At 43.8% G+C, this 24,364-nt stretch overlaps 1 protein-coding gene across 29 annotated transcripts in view; it reads left to right on the forward strand.

The window, feature by feature from the left end:
• Window positions 1-24,364, forward strand: part of NEB (nebulin) — a 300,983-nt gene that overhangs the window by 266,634 nt on the left and 9,985 nt on the right. For 12 of the 29 annotated variants that reach the window (XM_077447687.1, XM_077447688.1, XM_077447689.1 and 9 more), the window contains 7 exons: window positions 1,893-1,985; window positions 2,787-2,879; window positions 15,473-15,565; window positions 16,800-16,892; window positions 19,626-19,733; window positions 21,977-22,157; window positions 23,528-23,620. In XM_077447687.1, coding sequence (XP_077303813.1) covers window positions 1,893-1,985; window positions 2,787-2,879; window positions 15,473-15,565; window positions 16,800-16,892; window positions 19,626-19,733; window positions 21,977-22,157; window positions 23,528-23,620 — 754 coding nt within the window. The remainder of the gene's footprint in view (window positions 1-1,892; window positions 1,986-2,786; window positions 2,880-15,472; window positions 15,566-16,799; window positions 16,893-19,625; window positions 19,734-21,976; window positions 22,158-23,527; window positions 23,621-24,364) is intronic. The other 17 variants (XM_077447706.1, XM_077447709.1, XM_077447712.1 and 14 more) reach the window with 6 other exon arrangements.

The following is a 24,364-nucleotide window of genomic DNA, read 5'->3' on the forward strand; positions in this document are numbered from 1 at the left end:
CCTGCATAAAAAAAAAATTGTCAAGATTAGAGGTGCGCCTGTTCAACCCATGCAATTGCATGTACGTTGCTTAACATTTACTAAGATTTTGGCCACGCAGTGAACAAACACATTTGAACGAGCGCAAGAGTCGCTTGCTCATGTGCACTGCTTACATTTATCTCACAGTTCTAAACGTACTTGCAGGCGCAGCAGGCGTTCTCTGAAAAAGTTACTTTCTCATTCTATTTTGGGCACATGTGTTACTTGGGCAGTTGTTACTAAACTTCCTCACATCACCCCATAATATTGGCACCTCCATCTTCTGTTAATATTGAATTGGAGATGCTGTGCGCCATGTCCACATTGGCGCACAGATTACATTCTCCCATGCGCTGAGATCTCTATAGTAAATGGGGGATTTGAGCTCTGTTACCGGTGCACCGTGTCGTAAATATGGAAATGTGCATTGCGTCTCGCCATGCGCCTCTACTGATGGCGCACGGCTTTAACAAATAATCTGCATTAGCAATGCTGCAGAGGCTCTATGAGCCCACGGGTTGTTACCACAGTGAAGAAAGTAGTTAGAGTGACTGGAAAATAAACAGATAATGTTTTTTAAAAAGTGCAGAGATTATAAAAAAAATTAGAAGTCCTGCAATTTTTTGGTGGGTTTACAACCACTTTAAAGGAGCAAGGGGCTTTGAAAGACTGGGTTACAGAAGCTCCAATATATCTATCCTTGGCCTGTTCTTCTGATAGAAAATGACCACTAATTAGCTTCACAATTTTGGCTACAAAAAACAACAAGCAGTAAAAGAAGTACTAATAAAAACTTTAATGTGGCATAACACAAATAATTATTAAATACACAAAGAAATTGCAATGTACTTTAATTGACATGAAGTAAACTAAACTACCCTGAATAAAGAAAAAATCCTCTAAACAAAAAAAGAAAGAAAAGAGTAATTGCCGAATTTCACACTGAGATCAGTTTTGCTGAAATTACCCTGCTCATCCCTAATTGTCAGTGCTGACCCCTCTATCTGACAATGCTAGTTCTCTGTCTTCATGCTGATTCAACAACTTCAACACTTTCTGGGCCAGTGACTGCAGTTATGTAGATTAGAAATTCTGTCTTCACTCTGGATTTCTAATCTGCATGCCTGTTTGAGGTTTTAGCATTCTTAAGCCCCATACACACTATCAGATTTTCTGCTGAGTTTTGTCTTCAGATTTACCAAACCCATATAATATGAGGTCAAACCTTAGGAGTTTCAATGTGTATGCAATCAGGCAGGCCCTTGTACTACATGGTTTTGGTAAACTTGAAGACAAAAATAAGCAGAAAATCTGATAGTGTATATGGGGCATAAGAAGGAGGTCAGCATCCATCGCAGCTAATGTATTTCTCTCAGTACAGATTTTTCTTAATGTTTTAGATTTTATAAATGTATGAAAACAGGAATAATACTGAATTTTACATGTGACTCCTTTTAAGGTTTGTGTATACTGGAGGTCTGCTGCTTCCCTTTTAAACTGTTAATAATTCAGGTGGGAATAGAAATAGAACTATATCACATATATAATTCTTTGGAAAATTATAGCCTTGTGCAACAGTGATTAGACTTTGAACGCCGAATGAACTATTGTGGGAAAAACCTATTAGAAAAAGAAAAACGCCTTGTTCACCTCTTCTTTCTAAATGGTGTATATGCATCAGCACTTGAGGAACTTATGCAGTGTTAGTTAAACATTTTCCTCAAGTGGTTAGTCAAATTGACCACTTTAAGAGTACATAAGCAAAGGCAAGCTACCTATATACACAAACCGCATAGAAGTGTTTTTAGGTCATTAGAGAATAATTGAACATAGGTATTGGTGCTATTTTGAGTGCTCTTTTGTGTCTCCAGGTTATGTACAAGGACAGCTTGGGGCAGGGCACCCCGACACCCATGACTCCAGAAATGGAGAGGGTCAAACGCAACCAAGAGAACATTAGCATGGTATTTTCAAATCTAAGAAATTGGTTTAAATTTCCTCTAACAACAACATTAAATGAATGACATTATAACCATCACTGGTCATTTTGATGAATGCCTGATGATGATTTTAATTAAAATGTATATTAACATAGATATACCTCATAAAAAATTCTAAATAATTACTTACTTTCCCAAGAAACCCTAAAACACAACTAATTAATTAATGGTTCATGATAAACCTTTATCCATTAAACAATTACATTACTTACTGTATATGGGTTGTACTATATCAACAATCTATTAACATGACTATGTTGCTGGGTTTGAAAAATGTAGCAAAGTACCACATGCAAAAGAAGAGTTTTTAACTCATCGGTCCCTCCATCTGTTTTACCAATCTTGACTTTCTTGCACAGCAATCTGTTTTCCACATCTGACATACCTCCTGGTCCCCTGCTGCACGCTGGGGTTCCTTATTTCACTGTAGGATACCGTACTGACACAGGGATCAGCGAAAGCAACCAAAACAGGGTACAATGGGGGACATAAGCATTCAACACTCCCAAAGTGATTTTTTAGGCATAGCGTAGCTCTTCAACAGAGTGAACTGGTGGTGAGACAGGTGAGTACAAAGCCTCTTAGTCTGCTAGTAAAACTTTAACCCAGCAACAAAGTTACTTTAAATAAGATATGTGACATGTGATATTTGACCAGCTCTCTACTGACCTTTCTTTCTATCAGTCATTGCTCAGAAACTATTTAACAAAGCTTTTTTTCTGAGTTTTGTTTTTTTAAACACGGGGTACCTTCTTGTACCATCAGATTATGTACAAAGAAAACTTGGGAACAGCAACACCAATGCCTATGACTCCTGAGATGGAGAGAGTAAAGCGCAATCAAGAACATATTAGCTCGGTATTTGCCAAAACTAAAAAGATGCCTCTAAAGTCAAACCTAAAATCCCTCACTATAACATCTTTAACACTGACCTTAATAACTTAAATTGAAAATGAATTACCTTAATAAATTTCTATTCACACACTGCATTTAAATGCATTTCAACCTCATAACATTTTTAACATTATTCTCCTTGGGGTTGATATACTGAAGAAATTAGATCTTTCCCTTTGCATGGGAAATTTCCCTTATCTTTGTGTATGAGGTGAGCCTCTGCTGACTTCCATCATCTAGTCACGTTCAAGGAAAAATACAGTCTTTTTATTTTCTTTGTACGTGATTTGATATTCTTTGCAAAGGGAATTTTCATCGCATTTACTAAGCTAAAAGGCAAACTGCTTTGCAAAGTGAACAGCCTATTTGCCTCCAGTAAATCAACCCCAATTTCTTAATCAGTCCCCTCTACTTTTCCTTGTTATTCTGTTCTTTAGCTGTCTTGTAAATGTTTCAACAAAACCCTACTTTATACCTTATTATTCTGTTAACTCTCAGTGCATTCATAAATACTTATTTTCTGTCTACGACAATTATATTTGTGACTTAATATCTGCTATACAACATCCCTCCTAATTCCAGAACTTTCACTTTTTTCTTCAAAATTCAATAACTGAACATACTTTTATTGCTAAAACCACCCCATTCCCCACAGGAATTCTACCACTTACCATTAACTTAAATTATCAATGAAATATTCCTACTCATCCACTTTGAACACTGTTTTCATTACTCCCTGTATGTTTTAATAGCTATTCCGTTAATCCCAATGCATTTAAACTCCACAGATACCTTTTAATTTTGTAACATATTTCATTACTTTCCAAAAATTAATCTGCATTTAAAAAACTTTTGAACTCCTCTCTTTAACATAATCCGGAAGTATGCCTTTGTGTTTGTGACCCTTCCCTATATTTACAATGTGTGAACAATATATTATCTTATATTGTCTATTGACTTTTCAAGGTAATTTTTTTTTTTTTTTATAATTTCGAATATGTGCTTAGGATCGTAGACTCTAAAATGATATAAAAGAAACAAGCCTCAAATAGTGATGGCCGAACGGTTCGCCCGGCGGTCGTTTCGCGGCGAATTTCCGACTTTCGCCGTCCGCGGGTTCGAACGCCTTTTTCCGTCGTTCGCCCCGGCGGACTTACGTGTTTAATGTATACAAGAACTTTAACCTTTCGTGACACGTTTATCATGTGTTACAGGACAACCAATTGAGACATGACAGCTCATGGACACTTGGACATTCCCCCTAACCTATAAATACACCCGATCCGGTGGCCATTTTACATTCTTTCTTCTGTCACTGTAGGGAAAGGATCCTGTGTGGAGTAGGGACAGAGAAAACGCTAGCTATTTGGTACACAAAAGTTCTTTTCAGGACTGGTATAGGTGTTAGGTCAGCAGCCTGAGTTTCTTTTGTCAGTTTAGATAAAGGGACAGAGCGCTGTATGCTGCTATTTTAGGGACAGCTCAGCCAGATTAGTCTTTCTTCATCATCATCATCATCATCATCATTAGCTGTTACTATCAGGTCCACAAAAGAGCTGTTCCAGCTAATCGTTCCAGCCTACTCTTTTTTGCCAATTTGTATAGGGACAGGCAGGAAGCAGTGTGTCAGGCAGTGAGGATAATTTTAAAGACTTGCTGTTACTATTAGTTCCACAAAGGTTCTTTTCAGGACTGGTATCAGTGGTACGGTAATAGGCTTGTACACGTATAATATTCTTTCTTCCAAATATAGAAAGAATATTATACTTGACTGCTGCCCTTCTGCTGCAGTCTGCTAATCATTCACAACTCACTTGTTCCACAAAGCTCTTTATCAGGACTGGTAACTTGGTCTGTCTAGGGTGCTACGGTACATAGGCTTGGGTGCGGTACAGTCTGCTGTTCTGTAAGGACCGCTATCGGTCCACAATACATAGGGTTGCCGTGCACTACTGCTGACCGCTGCCCTATACTGCAGCAGTCCTTCATTGGTATAGGGACTGACGTACAGTCTGCTAATCACTAACACACAACCTGCTTGGTCCACAAAAGTTCTTATAAGGACTGGTAACTTGGTATAGGGTGCTACGGTACATAGGCCTGAGTGCGTTACAGTCTGCTGTTCTGTAAGGACCGCTATCGGTCCACAATACATAGGGTTGCCGTGCACTACTGCTGACCGCTGCCCTATACTGCAGCAGTCCTTCAGCGGTATAGGGACTGACGCACAGTCTGCTAAACACTAACACACAACCTGCTTGGTCCACAAAAGTTTTTATAAGGACTGGTAACTTGGTATAGGGTGCTACGGTACATAGGCCTGAGTGCAGTACAGTCTGCTGTTCTGTAAGGACCGCTATCGGTCCACAATACATAGGGTTGCCGTGCACTACTGCTGACCGCTGCCCTATACTGCAGCAGTCCTTCATTGGTATAGGGACTGACGTACAGTCTGCTAATCACTAACACACAACCTGCTTGGTCCACAAAAGTTCTTATAAGGACTGGTAACTTGGTATAGGGTGCTACGGTACATAGGCCTGAGTGCGTTACAGTCTGCTGTTCTGTAAGGACCGCTATCGGTCCACAATACATAGGGTTGACGTGCACCACTGCTGACCGCTGCCCTATACTGCAGCAGTCCTTCAGCGGTATAGGGACTGACGTACAGTCTGCTAAACACTAATACACAACCTGCTTGGTCCACAAAAGTTCTTATAAGGACTGGTAACTTGGTATAGGGTGCTACGGTACATAGGCTTGAGTGCGGTACAGTCTGCTGTTCTGTAAGGACCGCTATCGGTCCACAATAGATAGGGTTGACGTGCACCACTGCTGACCGCTGCCCTATACTGCAGCAGTCCTTCAGCGGTATAGGGACTGACGCACAGTCTGCTAAACACTAACACACAACCTGCTTGGTCCACAAAAGTTTTTATAAGGACTGGTAACTTGGTATAGGGTGCTACGGTACATAGGCCTGAGTGCGTTACAGTCTGCTGTTCTGTAAGGACCGCTATCGGTCCACAATACATAGGGTTGCCGTGCACTACTGCTGACCGCTGCCCTATACTGCAGCAGTCCTTCATTGGTATAGGGACTGACGTACAGTCTGCTAATCACTAACACACAACCTGCTTGGTCCACAAAAGTTCTTATAAGGACTGGTAACTTGGTATAGGGTGCTACGGTACATAGGCCTGAGTGCGTTACAGTCTGCTGTTCTGTAAGGACCGCTATCGGTCCACAATACATAGGGTTGACGTGCACCACTGCTGACCGCTGCCCTATACTGCAGCAGTCCTTCAGCGGTATAGGGACTGACGTACAGTCTGCTAAACACTAATACACAACCTGCTTGGTCCACAAAAGTTCTTATAAGGACTGGTAACTTGGTATAGGGTGCTACGGTACATAGGCTTGAGTGCGGTACAGTCTGCTGTTCTGTAAGGACCGCTATCGGTCCACAATACATAGGGTTGCCGTGCACTACTGCTGACCGCTGCCCTATACTGCAGCAGTCCTTCATTGGTATAGGGACTGACGTACAGTCTGCTAATCACTAACACACAACCTGCTTGTTCCACAAAAGTTCTTATAAGGACTGGTAACTTGGTATAGGGTGCTACGGTACATAGGCTTGAGTGCGGTACAGTCTGCTGTTCTGTAAGGACCGCTATCGGTCCACAATAGATAGGGTTGACGTGCACCACTGCTGACCGCTGCCCTATACTGCAGCAGTCCTTCAGCGGTATAGGGACTGACGTACAGTCTGCTAAACACTAATACACAACCTGCTTGGTCCACAAAAGTTCTTATAAGGACTGGTAACTTGGTATAGGGTGCTACGGTACATAGGCTTGAGTGCGGTACAGTCTGCTGTTCTGTAAGGACCGCTATCGGTCCACAATAGATAGGGTTGACGTGCACCACTGCTGACCGCTGCCCTATACTGCAGCAGTCCTTCAGCGGTATAGGGACTGACGTACAGTCTGCTAAACACTAATACACAACCTGCTTGGTCCACAAAAGTTCTTATAAGGACTGGTAACTTGGTATAGGGTGCTACGGTACATAGGCTTGAGTGCGGTACAGTCTGCTGTTCTGTAAGGACCGCTATCGGTCCACAATACATAGGGTTGCCGTGCACTACTGCTGACCGCTGCCCTATACTGCAGCAGTCCTTCATTGGTATAGGGACTGACGTACAGTCTGCTAATCACTAACACACAACCTGCTTGTTCCACAAAAGTTCTTATAAGGACTGGTAACTTGGTATAGGGTGCTACGGTACATAGGCTTGAGTGCGGTACAGTCTGCTGTTCTGTAAGGACCGCTATCGGTCCACAATAGATAGGGTTGACGTGCACCACTGCTGACCGCTGCCCTATACTGCAGCAGTCCTTCAGCGGTATAGGGACTGACGTACAGTCTGCTAAACACTAATACACAACCTGCTTGGTCCACAAAAGTTCTTATAAGGACTGGTAACTTGGTATAGGGTGCTACGGTACATAGGCTTGAGTGCGGTACAGTCTGCTGTTCTGTAAGGACCGCTATCGGTCCACAATAGATAGGGTTGACGTGCACCACTGCTGACCGCTGCCCTATACTGCAGCAGTCCTTCAGCGGTATAGGGACTGACGTACAGTCTGCTAAACACTAATACACAACCTGCTTGGTCCACAAAAGTTCTTATAAGGACTGGTAACTTGGTATAGGGTGCTACGGTACATAGGCTTGAGTGCGGTACAGTCTGCTGTTCTGTAAGGACCGCTATAGGTCCACAATAGATAGGGTTGACGTGCACCACTGCTGACCGCTCACCTATACTGCAGCAGTCCTTCAGCGGTATAGGGACTAAGAGTTTTGTCACAGGGTCATTTAAAAAATGACATGCAGAGGAAGAGGCAGGCCCTTCCGCAGGGGTGGTAGGGGTAGGGCAGGAGCAACAGGCTTGAGCCAAAGTGGGAAGTTGCAGAAGGTGCGTTCAATTACTTTAAAGGATGCACCAGACTTGGTTGAGTGGCTCGCTCAGCCTTACTCTTCTGCACCCTCCTCATCCTCTCGATCTGCACCCTCTTCTTCACTCTCTGCTATGTGCACCCCCAAAGACACTACCACCAACAACACGACCACCACCACCACCACCACATACCTTCCGCTTGAGTCACTGGAATTATTTTCCGATCCATATCAAGAGGACATTTCTGATGCGCAGCCACTCTTGGTATTGGATCAGGAAGAGGAGGTAGCAACAAGCGCTACTCAGCAGTCTGACGCCAGTACCCAGATCAGCCCAAGGAGGAGGTTGGTCCCCGGTGTTGCTGCCTACTCTACTTATAGCGGTGGGGAAGGTGACGTTGATGATGACGTGTCTAGTGATGTCACGTGGGTGCCCACAAGAGAGGAAGAGGAGGGGAGTTCAGAGGGAGATATGGACCAGCAGATAGGGAGGAGAAGCAGCAATGACTTACATTGCACAGCAGGGACAAAGCAGACTGCAAATGTATCAGGAGCGAGTCATCGACCATGTACGGTCACATCTGGCGCTCCCAGGACACCGGCACATGGCTCCGCAGTGTGGGCTTTTTTTAACGTGTCCGCTGCTGACAATAGCGTTGCCATCTGCAATCTTTGCAGTCAACGCGTTAGTCGCGGTAAGCCCAATACTCACCTAGGGACGACCGCCTTAAGAAGGCACATGAGCAGCCATCACCGAGCCCAGTGGGAGCAACGGAACACACAAAGCCACACTGCAGGCTCTCACCGTCCAGCCTCGTCTTCTACTTCTCCTTCTCCTCTCTCCTCACAATTGTCCTCCACTCCACCTTCCATCACGCCAAGCTCACATTTTTCTGCAAAAAGGCAGGCTTCCGTGGGCCTAATGTTTGAGCGTAAAAAAATGATGACGCCGGATAACCCTCTTGCCCAACGGTTGGCGGCTGGCTTGTCAGAACTCATAGCCCGCCAACTACTGCCATATAAACTGGTGGACTCGGAGGCCTTTCGCAAATTTGTGGCCATTGGAACACCACAATGGAAGGTCCCAGGAAGGAAGTATTTCTCAGAGAAGGGCATCCCAGAGCTATATGGCCATGTTCAGCGGCAAGTGAATGTATCTCTGGCACACAGTGTCGGTGCCAAGATACATCTGACCACAGACACGTGGTCTAGCAAACACGGGCAGGGAAGGTATATCAGTTTTACTGCCCACTGGGTGAACCTTCTGACGGCCGTCAAGCATGTAACCCGTGGCACCCGTGTAGATTTGGTTTTACCGCCACGGATTGCATGCAGGCCTGACTCTTCTTCTCCTCCTCCTACTCCATCCTCCTCCCTCTCCTCCTCAGCTGCCTCCTCCTTTTCCGCTGCTAGCGTCTCTTCCACTGCACCGCCCAAGCTCCCCAGAACCTATTCCACATGCCAGGTGAGACGTTGCCATGCCGTGCTGCGTCTGTTGTGCCTGGAAGCAAAGAGCCACACTGGCCCGGCACTCCTTTCAGCTTTGCGTTCACAGGCAGATGAGTGGCTAACACCGCTCAATTTGACAGTTGGTAAAGTGGTGTGTGACAACGGTGCCAATCTGCTTAGCGCATTGAAACAGGGCAAAATCACGCACGTGCCGTGCATGGCACACGTCTTAAACTTGGTCGTGCAGCGATTCCTTGTCAAATACCCTGGGGTCCAGGACATCTTGCGGCAGGCAAGGAAAATCTCGGCCCATTTCAGAAGATCTTACACGGCCATGGCTCGCCTTGCTGACATTCAGCGGCGACACCATCTGCCGGTCAGACGTCTTATTTGCGATTGCCCGACGCGATGGAACTCAACCTTCTATATGCTTGATAGGCTGCTCCAGCAGAAACGTGCAGTTAACGTCTACCTGTATGAACTCTGCGAAAGAAACGGTTCTGGGGAGCTGGGTTTTTTTTCACCGCGCCAGTGGCTGCTCATGCGCGACACATGCAGACTTCTGCGGCCATTTGAGGAGATCACCAAACTGGTCAGTCGCAGCCATGGCGCCATCAGTGACATGGTACCTTATGCCTTCTTTCTGGAGCGTGCATTGCGTCGTGTCATTGATCAGGCTGTGGAGGAGCAGGAGCGGGAAGATGAGGAAGTCGCAATGCTGGATGAATTCCCAGGGGGGGCTACTCTATCTGAGACAAGTCAACAACAGGAGTCTGATGAGGAGTCAGAGGAGGATGGTGCCGGGGCGGATGAGCAGGAGCAAGAAGAGCATGCTTTAAACCTTTCTGGGATCCCTGTTGTGCGAGGATGGGGAGAGGAGAATGAAGAGGACGACATTATCCTGGATGATGAGCAGGAGCCAGGCCACCACACCGCTTCCACTTTAGTGCAAATGGGGGCCTTCATGCTCCAGTGTTTTAATAGGGACCCCCGTATAAAAAGCATGAGGGTCAAGGACCAGTACTGGGTGGCAACGTACTTAGACCCCCGGTACAAACACAAAATGGCGGAAATGTTACCGCCGTCGCAGAGGGCTGTCAGAATGCAGCACTTCCAGGCCTTGCTTCGAGAAATGCTGCATTCTGCTTTTGCGTGCGCTGGCAGAGGAGCAATTCCCACTCCCAGAGAAGGATTTGCGGGTACCAATCCAACAGCGCCTGCAAGAAGAGGCCGGTTTGAAGATGTGTTGGTGACTTCGGATATGAGGTCATTCTTTCAGCCGACCCATCGACAGGTGTCATCCGGATCCAGCATCAGGGAACGCCTAGACCGTCAGGTGTCCGACTACATTGGGTTAACGGCCGATGTGGACGCTCTGAGGAGTGATGAACCCCTAGACTACTGGGTGGGCAGGCTTGACCTCTGGCCAGAGCTTGCCCAATTTGCAATCGAACTGTTGGCTTGCCCCTCATCCAGTGTCCTGTCCGAAAGGACGTTCAGCGCAGCAGGGGGGATTGTGACCGATAAGCGTACTCGCCTAGCTCACCACAGTGTTAACTACCTCACATTTCTAAAAATGAATGAGGCATGGATCTCGGAGGAATTCAACACATGTGATCAGTAGACCATGTATATGTCTATAAACAATTTTTGGAATCAAGCACACAGACCTTCTTAATTCATTTGGCTCACTTCCCTGACCCAAAAAAGCACACCGTACTATATGCCCCTACCCTCCTCTTTGAAGAGGTTGAGCGGTGTCATATTTCTACTGGGGCTGCTTATTATGAGGGGTTCCCACCATCCCTGTGCTGTGCTGACTTCCTCCTGGGTGTTCTTATTATGAGGGGCTCCCACCATCCCTGTGCTGTGCTGACTTCCTCCTGGGGGTTCTTATTATGAGGGGATCACACCATCCCTGTGCTGTGCTGACTTCCTCCTGGGGCTGCTTACGGTGCTGCTGTCAGCGCTGTATGTCACGGAGCTGCTGTCAGCGCTGTATGTCACGGAGCTGCTGTCAGCGCTGTATGTCACGGAGCTGCTGTCAGCGCTGTATGTCACGGAGCTGCTGTCAGCGCTGTATGTCACGGAGCTGCTGTCAGCGCTGTATGTCACGGAGCTGCTGTCAGCGCTGTATGTCACGGAGCTGCTGTCAGCGCTGTATGTCACGGAGCTGCTGTCAGCGCTGTATGTCACGGAGCTGCTGTCAGCGCTGTATGTCACGGAGCTGCTGTCAGCGCTGTATGTCACGGAGCTGCTGTCAGCGCTGTATGTCACGGAGCTGCTGTCAGCGCTGTATGTCACGGTGCTGCTGTCAGCGCTGTATGTCACGGAGCTGCTGTCAGCGCTGTATGTCACGGAGCTGCTGTCAGTGCTGTATGTCACGGAGCTGCTGTCAGCGCTGTATGTCACGGAGCTGCTGTCAGCGCTGTATGTCACGGAGCTGCTGTCAGCGCTGTATGTCACGGTGCTGCTGTCAGCGCTGTATGTCACGGAGCTGCTGTCAGCGCTGTATGTCACGGAGCTGCTGTCAGCGCTGTATGTCACGGAGCTGCTGTCAGCGCTGTATGTCACGGAGCTGCTGTCAGCGCTGTATGTCACGGAGCTGCTGTCAGCGCTGTATGTCACGGTGCTGCTGTCAGCGCTGTATGTCACGGAGCTGCTGTCAGCGCTGTATGTCACGGAGCTGCTGTCAGTGCTGTATGTCACGGAGCTGCTGTCAGCGCTGTATGTCACGGAGCTGCTGTCAGCGCTGTATGTCACGGAGCTGCTGTCAGCGCTGTATGTCACGGTGCTGCTGTCAGCGCTGTATGTCACGGAGCTGCTGTCAGCGCTGTATGTCACGGAGCTGCTGTCAGCGCTGTATGTCACGGAGCTGCTGTCAGCGCTGTATGTCACGGAGCTGCTGTCAGCGCTGTATGTCACGGAGCTGCTGTCAGCGCTGTATGTCACGGTGCTGATGTCAGTGCTCTGTATTACGGTGCTGCTGTCAGTGCTCTGTATCTCCTGCACCCTCTTGTTTGCCTACCCTGGTCCCTGACCTTCCCTCTCCTCCATTGCCTTCATTAGCTCCATAGTCCTGAATTGTCAGAACAATTTCCCAAATAAAAAAAAAATGCTTGTAGTTATCGATCCCAAATTCACCTCATACATGTATTATGCTATTGTCCAGGTGGTGGGACTACGTGCTACCCCCTAATAATTACCCCGTGGCCGCAAATTCGACCTAAAGGTTTGCGAAATTCGCCTCCCATTGAAGTCAATGGAGCCCGCGGCGAACGGTCGTTTTCGCGAACGTTTGTGTCCGTTCGCGTTTCGCGTTCGCGAAACGTCCCGTCGGAAGTTCGTCCATCACTAGCCTCAAATAATAGATCTACAGCGAGGCAAAAAAAGTATTTGATCCCTTGCTGATTTTGTATGTTTGCACAATGAAATAGAAACGATCAGTCTATAATTTTAATGGTAGTTTTTTTTATACACTGAGAGACAGAATGACAAAAAAAAAATCCAGAAAAACGTATTTCAAAAAAGTTATAAATTGATTTGCATTTTATTGAGTGAAATAAGTATTTGACCCCTTCACAAAACATGACTCGGTACTTGAAATCAGAGGTCAGACATTTCTTGTAGTTGGCCACCAGGTTGACATCTCAGGAGGGATTTTGTCCTATTCCTCTTTGCAGATCCTCTCCAAGTTATTAGGGTTTCAAGGCTGACATTTGGTAATGCAAACCGTCCACATAATTTCTATGGGATTAAGGTATTGAGACTGGCTAGGCCACTCCAGGACCTTAATGTGCTTCTTCTTGAGCCACTCCTTTGTTGCCTTGGTGAAGTTGTCCTTTCACCTTAGCAGAAAAACACTCACAAAGAATAATGTTTCCACCTCCATGTTTGATGGTGGGGATGGTGTTCTTGGGGTTAATAGGCAGCATTCCTCCTCCTCCAAACAGGGCGAGTTGAGTCTCACCAAGATGCTCGATGATGGTCTTGTAGCCCATTCTAGCCTTGTGTAGGTCTACAATCTTGTAGCTGACACCCTTGGACAGCTCTTTGGTCTTGGCCATGGTGGAGAGATTGGAATCTGATTGATTGATTGCTCCTGTGGACAAGTGTCTTTTATACAGGTAACAAGCTGAGATTAGGAGCACTTAAAGAGAGTTCTCCTAATCTCAGCTCATTAACTGTATAGAAGACACCTGGGAGCCAGAAATCATGCTGATTGATAGGGGATCAAATACTCTTTTGTAGGTACTTTGATGCTAAATACCACAGTTATGGCAGCAGCTAGCTGCCATAACCCCCTTATTTTCAGAAACGGCATGCGGTTCTCTTTAGATAAAAGTGGTCTCTACTACGGATTCGTCGTGAGATCACTTTTATCTAAGCCATCGGTAGCGGCGGAAACTATCATGTCCTTTCCCCTCTGAGTCTGGATGCTGAATAAGGGAAAGATGGCCCCACACTTAACAGTAAATGGCAGAAGCAACATCAAATGTCACTTCCGCCCAATAGTCTTTTTTGCAAAAATAATGGCATTTCATTTTTTTTATTGTAAATGTGAGATCTGAGGTCTTTTTGACCCCAGATCTCACATAAAAGAGGTCCTGTAACGCTTTTTTCTATTACAAGGGATGTTTACATCCCTTTTAATAGGAATAAAAGTGACCCATTTTTTTTTAAACAGGACAGTGTAAAAATAAAAAGTTAAAAGTAAAATAAATAAGGATATTTTTTTTAAAGAACTCCATCCCGTCGAGCTCGCACGAAGAAGCAACACATACGTAATATACATCACGCCTGCATATGAAAATGGTGTTCAAACCACACATGTGAGGTATCGCCGCGATCGTTAGTGAAAGAGAAATTATAGCACTAGACCTCTTCTGTAACTCAAAACTGGTAACCTGTAGAAATTTTTAAATGTTGCCAATGGAGATCTTTAAGTGCCAAAGTTTGTCGCCATTCCACGAGTGGGCACAATTTTGAAGCTTGTTGGGTATTAATTTACTCGGCGTAACATTATCTTTCACAATATAGAAAAAAAATTGGGCTAACTTTACTGTTGTCTCATTTGTTTAATTCAAAACGTGTATTTGTTCTAAAAAAAATTGCCCTTGTAAGACCGCTGCACAAATATGGTGTGACATAAAGTATTGCAATGTTCGCCATTTTATTCTCTAGGGTGTCTGAAATAAATATATATATTGTTTTGGGGTTCTAAGTAATTTTCTAGCAAAATGATTTTAACTTCTAAACAATACGTCTCAAAAAGAGGCTTGGGGCTGAAGTGGTTAACTCATTAAAATGCAAATCAATTTAGAACTTTTTTGAAATGTGTTTTTTCTGGATTTTTTTGTTATTCTCTCTCTTACTATTAAAATAAACCTACCATTAAAATTATAAACTGATCATTTCTTTATCAGTGGGCAAACGTTCCAAAATCAGCAGGGGGTCAAATACTTTTTTCACTCACTGTAGCATCTCATCATCTTTCACGTTATCGTATATTTCAGATTTTTCAGAGGTAATTATCTCAGACCTTAATCCAATTCTTGAATCTTATGTTAAAATGATGTACCCCGCATACTGAACATAATTCAGTCAAGATCTAAATACATATTATTTCCACAGGAGTCCTGGTTTGTGTCATCTTTTCAAAGTATACTTATATTTCTTTCAAATCTGACTGTTGACAGCTCCACTTTTCACATCCTTGCCAGCATTTCAAAACTATTCACAGAGAGTGGTCTGGAATATCAGCCTGCATAAATTGGGTCTTTCTAGGACATAATGTGCTCCTATCCTCACCATGGCATGTTGCCTGACTTGGTTTAATTTAATTTGGTATATACTATGTTAAAAGTAATTGGAGCAGTGTTCTAATGCCTAATTTTTCAAATTTAGCTCTTATTTTATTTTCAAGAATGGGGTTGTGGATGGATGGGATTAAAGGCAAGCCATTTGGCTGCTTAAAGGTCGACTTTGTTCTGCTAAATACACAGAACATTTTGAGGCTTGCTCTTTCTTTCATTTTTTATTTTTTTTTGAATCGTCAAAGAATGATAACAAAAAGTTAAGAGTAACCCAAATTCTGCCAAATGTTTAAAATGGTTAATCCTGCCTACCCTTATAATCTGTAGGTTTTATACAAAGACAATCTGGGGAAAAGTACCCCCACTACAGACACTCCAGAGTTGGAGAGGGTCAGACGCAATCAAGAAAACATTAGCATGGTACTTTCTGCAGCATATGCTAATATCAAACTGCTTAAACAAAACTGACCACTGCCGTTTTTAGAAATAAATCATGAGACTAAAACACCAGTAACAAGGCCTCCGTTTTCCCTTGGCAGCAACATAATTACAGTTTTGCTTACTCTAATTTTTATCTTAATTTTAATCACTTTTGTACTGGGTTAGATCAACCCAAATTCCTCCAAAATCTCCTTCCTATTAATAATCTAGATATTTTCTGAACAGCTTTGAGGGTGTTATTATATAAAATCCAGGTGATCTGGTGCTCCGGAAGAATAATAAAACCCCATGCACAGTATTTGATTCTCTGCAAATTTTTGTCTTCAGATTTACCAAAACCATATAATATGAGGTCAAATCTTAAAGAGGAAGTAAACCCTGATGAGTTTACTTCCTCTTTGATTCCCTGCAAAGGTAAGGCATAATGGACTACTATGCATCACATAGTAGTCCATTACATGTCACTTACCTGACACAGGAGCTAGCGAAGTCACCGCTGTCCCCTGTAGTCCGGAGCATCCATCTTCTCGGTGGGTCTCGCTGTCATTCTGCGAAGCCGCGATGACGTCATTACCGCGCATGCACACAGGAGCCGCCACTCGTGGCATATCGCCGTTGACAGCGGTGCGCTCAGTGCACCTGCGCACCGTTGTCTACGGGACATGCGCCGTAGACAGCGGTGCCTGTCTTTCGGCAAATATCTCCGAAACCGTGTAGGTTTAGGAGATATTTCTTGGACCTACAGGTAAGCCTTAATCTAGGCTTACCTGTAGGTCAAAGTGGTTTGTAAGGGTTTACAACCACTTTAAGAGTTTACATTTGTATGCAATTAGGCAGGCCCTTGCACTACATGGTTTTTGTAAATCTGAAGACGAAAATCTGCAGAAAATCGAATAGTGTGTATGGGGCCTTAGTTGGCATATGAGATTAAATTTCTGTTGTATGAAAAAAAACGAAAAACTTTTATAACGGGCCTACACAATTTCTGAACAATGAAATTATTTACAATTTAATAATACCAGCAATGTTATACTGCAGCAAACATGTTTTTTCAAGTCGTGACTATGTATTTCTGCTATTGCTTCAAGCCTAACAATATCTTCCCTTACAACCTCCTCCTATGTGCAGTGTTATGCCACCCTAAACAATAACACTATCAATATATTATGCTTGTATGTACTATGATATATAAATGCTTCTTTGTACACTGTAGGTGTCATATAAAGAGAATTATGGAAAAGCCACCCCAACACCTGTAACCCCAGAGATGGAGCGTGTTAAACGCAACCAAGAAAATATTAGCTCGGTATTTTTATGTAACTCAGCCAAGGCATTAATTCCTAAAACATATTACTCTTTAATTTGTGCTGTGTATGCCTATGTTACTCTAATTACAATAGATAGATAATATTTTTGCTCCTAAACAAAGTCAATAAAAAAATACAGTTAACATTTTGAAAACTAAAATGTAACATTATTTTCCTATTAAAAATATAACACTTAAAAAGCAGAATATTAATGAAGATAAATTCGGACTGTTTGAAGGGGCCTTTTTTTGTCACCTGTGTCCTTTTGAGAAGATTTTGTCTTACTTCTTGTCCTAATTATTGGCTATTTCTCAGGGGATGACATGACAGAAAGTAGGAGAAGGAGAAAGTCAAGAAATCAAAATATATCCTCTCAAAATCGTCCAAAACGTGAAACAAAACATAAAACAATTGGCTAGATATAAAGTGGTTCTAAAGGCAGAAGGTTTTTTTTTTATCTTAATGTATAGACCTTCTGTGTGCAGCAGTCCCCCTCAGCCCCTCTAATATTTACCTGGGCCCATCTCGATCAAGCGATGTTGCACTAGAGCCTCAGTTGTCCAAGGACTCTCCCTCCCAATTGGCTAAGAGAGCAGCGGGCACTATTGGCTCCCTCTGCTGTCAATCAAAATCAGTGAGCCAGTGAGGAGGGAGAGGGGGCAGGGCTGAGCCACGGCTCTGTATCTGAATGGACACACAGAGCAGGAGCCCCAATAGCAAGCTGCTTTCTGTGGGTGCACTCAGCAGGAGGTAGGGTCCAGGAGCATCAGTGGTAGACCCAAGAAGAGAAAGAACTGGGCTGCTCTGTGCAAAATCACTGCACAGAGCAGGTACGTTTAACATGTTTGTTATTTTTAAATGAAAAAAAAACTCAAAAAAACAAAACTTTAAAGCGGAGTTCCACCCACAAGTGGAACTTCTGCTCATTGTACTCCTTACCCCCTCCGGTGACACATTTGGCACCTTTCGGGGGGGACAGGATACCTGTCTTTCACAGGTATCCTGTCCCCACTTCCGGGAGCCTCAGCCGTGGGTATCTGCGTCATTGCTGGGGCTCCCTCCTCCTTCCCCTGCCACCAGGCCAGTAGGAGAGAGGAGCGGAACGCATGCACAGTAGTGTTTCCAGCATGAAGCTGTAAGGCTACACTGCTCGGTTCCCTTACTCGCAATGGAGGCGGCATGCACTCAACAGCTGATGGAAACATCAGCTGCAGTGCCGACATCACTGGACTCCAGGACAGGTAAGTGTCCGATTATTAAAAGTCAGCAGCTGCTGGCTTTTAATTTTTGCAGTGGTGGGCGGACCTCTGCTTTAATATCACTTTAAAGTTTAATGGGGTTTTCATTATTTAGCTGGCGATTTAACAGGCTTGTACAGACTCAGTACTTTTGATTTTCTATCTTACTACTCTGCTTTTTAGCTAAAAACAGAAGTGCTTTTTTCTTACACTATCATGTACAGTGTGCCACACACTGCTTGCTGTATTTTATATTATATACAGTATAGCAGAGCTAAGTCATACTCAAGAACATCAAAAATACCTTTGCCTATGCTTAGAAATGTGAAGTTATAAATATATTTGGAAGCTCTGATGAAAGACTGTTGCCAGTGTGCATATTCAGGCTATGAGATGATTGGCCAATGAAGACAGGAAAACTATAGGGTCCATATAACCTGTGATGCAAAGCAAAACAAACCCCTCCCTGACTCAAAGTTTGGATTAAATTGTGCATACTGTAAAGTAGTAACCAAAGTGAATGCAACATTTAAAAGTATTGTTAGATATTCCGCCTTTTCCAACCAAATTAGAGAAGAGTTTTTTTGATTCAGTTTTATGATTTCCACCCAACACCCCTGGTTGAATAATCTGGGTCAAGCCTGTCCCTGGGAGTGTGTGGTTAAACTTGCCTCTTTCGTAGGCATTACCATGTATGCTAAGAGCAGATTTGGGTGCATGTGTTTGGTAGAGCCGGGCAGGAGAAAAGCTTTGGGCTATCTCTATATTTCCAACTGCTTTTGTAGATCTATGGCCACCTTGTGAATATGAGAGCTTTCATTAGGAACACATGGGGATAACCTCAAGCTAGGACAAGGAAAGTTCAAGGGTAACTTTAAAAAGTTTTACTTTACCAAGAGAGTACCAGATGGTTGGAACAGACTTCCAGCAGAGGTAGTAAGTCAAGACAGAATTAAACATAAAAATCCTTGGGACTGGTGTATCCTCGGACTAAAATCTTAAAAATGGCAGACTTTATGGACCGTCTAGTCTTTTTATGGTAGCAATCTTTTTTGCTTCTGGCTTTCTAGTTATACAGCGATATAACATTTCAAAACTCCCCGAAGAACAAATGGTACTGAAGCAACTACAGTAAACATTACAATAGAAATGTTAATAACCAATTGCCTTGGTGTTAAACTACAAACATGACTAATATAAACCTGTAGTAATATTAACATTAATAGGGAGACTACAACAATCACATTTTTGTTAAATAATTAATTTATCTTTAACATTTTTCTAAGAAAAAAAAATCTGTAACTAATTTCAAGGTTTCCACCTTCTGACAATCAGGTAAGCAATAAATCAGTGTCCTGACCCCAGTGGCTTGTGCTCTAGTTACTTACGGTTTGTTGCTAGTAATATAACTACTGCTTTCAATAACTCTCCTACTATCCGGATAGAAAAATTAGCATCGTACAATCCAATCACTATTTGTTTCTTCACCCTCAGGTTCTATACTCTGACCAGTTCCGTAAGCAGATACAAGGCAGAGCTGCCTATGTAATGGATACACCTGAAATGAGACGTGTTCGTGAATCTCAACGCCATATCTCATCGGTAATATTGCATGCCATTGTTTTAGTTTTTATGATTAATATGTACCAATGTTTTACCTGCCTGAAATTTGCACAGCTCTGCACTACAGTACAACCTTGTTTAGCAGAAGAGGGGACCTGAACTTTTTCTGCTGCACTTTAAAGTGATACTAAACCCACAACAGTACAACCAGTCTGTATATGCAGTAAAACATGCTTGTTAAACTCACTGTGGAACCTAAGGGATTATTCCTCCGCATTGTGTAAAACGGCTATTTGATCCTGCCTTCTCTGATCCTCCCCTTCTTTGCCCTTGTACACACGGTCGGAGATTCCGACGGAATGTCTATGTGGTCTACATTAGACTGTTTCCATCGGAGTATCCGACGGACCAAGTTTTCCAACTTGTTGGTAAAATTTTCCGACAAAATGCTCCGATCGGACATACTCCGATCATGTGTAGAGAATTCCGATCAGACAAAGTGACACGCATGCTCAGATCAAATTCCTAGACCAAAGCTATTGGCTACTAGCGTGAATGTAGTCCTGTCGTAACGAAATAACGTAATCACGTCGGATTTTCCGACAACTTCGTCCGACCGTGTGTATGCAACAGTTTCGGACAAAGTCCGCCGGACAAAATCCGACGGATTTGGTTGTCAGAATCTCCGACCGTGTGTACAAGGGCTTTTACTGTCCTGATCCATCTGCTAATAGTACAGAACCTTGGAAGCACTCTGCACATGCTCAGTTTGGTGTTTTGCTAGAGAGGTTTTTTTTTGGGGGGGTGCATGTGATCAGCACAGGACCAATCAGCACTGTCCAGACAGAGGGTTAGGGGTCATGCAGCCTCATAGGAAAGTCACAGGAGAATGAAACTCCTCCTACAGTGCTCAGCTGTACACTGATAGTAGTCACAAAACTGATAAATGCTGCTGAGGAGAAAAGGTATTTAGCAGTTTATATTTACTAAAATAATTGCATTTCCCTGTTCTGTGTACTGTGGGAGATCAGAATGCAGAGTCCTGGGTTTAGTAAGACTTTAACTCACAGGTACCCTCCCGACCACCACCCTGTGGCTTGACAGTGAAAGAAGAAGAAGCACACCAATATCAATCTGCTCTCTCTTCCTATTAACATATTCATCACAGCACACCTGATTGGCTCCTGGTGCTATTTCCCCTAAGCCCTCTCTGAGCATTGCTTCATAGACTGTATGGCAGACTGCAAGAAGCTAATATGTAGTCAAAATTAGGAACTTACACTGATAACTTACACTGATTTAATAAAAATACATTTGATGGTGTATTCATTATTAGGGAGCTGCATTAATTAATGCATTTATATCTACCTGGAGTTCAGTTTGAACATGTCCTGGCATCAGCTTATTGGGGGAACAACAGAGAATGGACAAGATTTTTAGACCGGTTTGATAAGTATTCCCCCATAATATGTTCATGGGGAAGGATCCACTGCCAAGATGAGATTGTAGCCAAGTACAGCAACAATTGAGTCCGTGATACTTTTTATTATTTGCACTAACATACATTTTTTCAAGAAAAGCTTTCTGGGTATGTCCCCTTCTTCAAGGTCCAGGGGGACATACCCTGAAAGCTTGTGCTGACAAATTGTAAAAAAAGAAAATTGTATGTTAGCGCAAATAAAAAAAGTATCACGGACAGTATGATTCTAGTATGATTCTACCCTTAAAAAAGTTTTCTTTAAAAGTCAGCAGCTACAAACACTGTAACTGCTGACTTTTAATAAGGACACTTACCTGTCCAGGGAGCCAGTGATGTTGCCCCCCCCAGGCTGATCTGTCATTTGGATGGGGTGCAGGTGCCACCATTGTACCCAAGGGAAACCGTTGCGTGGCGCTTTCTAAATGGCCCTGTGGTCTTCTGGGACAAACACAGGTTCGAGAAGGCCGTGGGGGGGGGGGGAGGAGGAGGGGCAGAGCCAGAAGAGGAAATGGCATACCTCGCTGCTGCAAGACTGGGATGGAAATTGACCTTTTTACTACTAAGAAAAAATGAATTGTATATCCAAGAACAAGGGGTGGTCTTTTGTTTTAAGACCAAGTAATGAAGTTGGGTGGAGCTCCGCTTTAATTGTTTCTGTCACAAGTGCACTAATACAGCTAAAATCACCTTATCCAAGTACGCTAAACTTGGTGATCATCTTATGTGTACAGCCGGATTTGTATCAGTATAGTTTTACAATAAAGATGGCTCATTACATTCATACATTTTTTATTCTTAATAGGTGAGATACCATGAAGATTTTGAAAAACAGAAGGGAAGTTTCACTCCTGTGGTCACTGACCCAATAACAGAGAGAGTGAAGAAAAACACCATCGACTTCAGTGACATTAATTACAGAGGAATCCAGAGGAAGGTTGTGGAAATTGAGCGCAAGAGAAGTGAACAGGATCAAGATGTCACAGGTACTTGATAACATTTGCAGTTTCTCTGTTTAGTATTTTAAGCTCAGTGCCTTCAAGCTTCTCCTGGGAAGAGAACCCTTCAATTTGAAGTGTTATGCTGGTTTGATTGAACCTAAACTCCAGGCACAAAAACTTTCTTTTAAACATTTTCCCTAATAGCTGTAAGGGATATAAATCCACATTGTGCACATCAAACCCCTTTGTAAACCTAGATATTACCTTATAAATGTAGCAGTAACATCATAACTGGTCTAGCCTGTGCAGAAAGCAAAGCTGTTGGTTGGATCCAGCAGGTCCATCAGTAAAGGCTGCCTGCCAAAAACTAGAGGAGGGTAGATACAAGACCAGTCACCCTGCAGAAAGCAAGTGGGTTGCCGGTTACCAGTCTTTACGATGGGAAGCTCCTGCACGAAGACACAGGACAGAACTTTCAGGCTGGAATACAGTACAGATTAGGAAGAAATACACAAAACACACTAAGATTGAAGTAATCTGCATACACATACCCTGGAAGCCCTGAGATTTAAAGTAGTTCTAAAGGCTGAAGGTTTTTTACTTTAATGCATTCTGTGCTTGAAGGTAAAAAAACCTTCTATGTTCAGCACCAATCCAGCCCCCCCCCCCCCCCCCCGAGCTCCCTCTTAAACCAGCGATGTGCGCGAGAGCATTGGCTCTCTGGGGACTCTCCCTCCGCATTGGCTGAGACAGCAGTGGGAGCCATGGCTGTCAATCACGGCCAGTGAGCCAGTGAGGAGAGAGAGGGGGAGGGGCTGAGCCATGGCTCCTTGTCTGAATGGACACGCAGAACAGTGGCCTCGAGAGCACACCTGCTTGGGGGCCCCCATTGCAAGCTGCTGGCACTGGCCAGGAGCGCCGACGGGGGACCTGAGAAGAGGAGGATCGGGGCTGCTCTGTGCCAAACCACTGCATAGAGTTGGTAAGTATGAATTTTTTTTTTTTACATTTTCTTTTTGCCTTTAATAGCACTTTAAGCATGTATTGGTCCTGCAATGTGGTAAGTTGACTCACAGACCAATAGGCAGAAGAGGTGTGTCAGAGGAAAATCTTCGTAGATGGGCATTATAGTTACAAGTCAAACTTTAGCTTTAGTGTGATATGTTTTGATGCTGTTTTTTCTTTGGTGCTCTAGCCATCTACAATTTAGGAAAGATGATTTAAATTTCAGTTACTCAATGTTTTTTTTTTTTATAAATATTAATTTACAATTTATTATCTTTATTATCTATTCTTTAGGTTAAATACTGTAATATAACAGATTGCAGGTTATGGGTTACAGATTACAGAATAGGTCAAGTTTTGGCATATATAACAATCTAACTCATGTTTTTTTTTCTTTCTGTTCCCTGCAGATCTTAGAGTGTGGCGTACAAATCCTGGATCTGTCTTTGATTATGACCCAGCTGAAGATAACATACAATCAAGAAGCTTACACATGCTTTCTGGTGGGTGCCTTCTTATATGTCAGTGCTTCTTTACTTTAAATAATCTCCAGAAAAAAGATCGAGTTACAAAAAGAGAAATATTACATTTTAAGTTACACTCCCAAAAAAAATTTAGAAGATAAAAATGGCAAGTCGTGTATGCATGAAACACAAGGTGAAGCCCTACACTAGGGATGAGCTTCGTGTTCGAGTCGAACGTACGTTCGACTCGAACATTGGCTGTTCGTCCGTTCGGCGAAGTCCGAACATTTTGGTCCGTTCGCGTCAAATTCGTGTGGCGCTCACGGCCCACAATGCACTGCTATGGCGCAGTGCATTGCTGGCTCATGATTGGCCAAGCATGCACTGTGACCCCACATGCTTGGCCAATCGCAGCGCCAGCAGCGAGGAGAGCCATGATTGGCCACAGGCAGGATGCCTGTGGCCAATCATAGCTCAGGCTGTGTAGTGCACGCCCCACACTATATAAGGCCGCCATCGCGGCGGCCTCGTGTAGTGTGTTGGCGTCTGAAGCAGTGGGTGTTCTGTGTACCTTCAACACAGTACACACCGATCGTTTTCGGCCGCTTTTCTATCTTGCTGTTGTGTAGTGGTTATTGTCTGCGTGCCCTGACCGCAGTATACACCGCTATATTCACCTCACCTATATAGCTAGTGATCTATCTTTAATAATAGAGCTTGCAGTCAGTAGTGTTAGGAGATAGTGCGTGCTGTCTGCGTGCTCTGTACCCAGTACATACCGCT

Source organism: Lithobates pipiens, unplaced genomic scaffold (genome assembly GCF_037356315.1).
Source record: "Lithobates pipiens isolate NorthernLeopardFrog02 unplaced genomic scaffold, aLitPip1_a1.2 Scaffold_22, whole genome shotgun sequence".
NCBI lineage: Eukaryota > Metazoa > Chordata > Amphibia > Anura > Ranidae > Lithobates > Lithobates pipiens.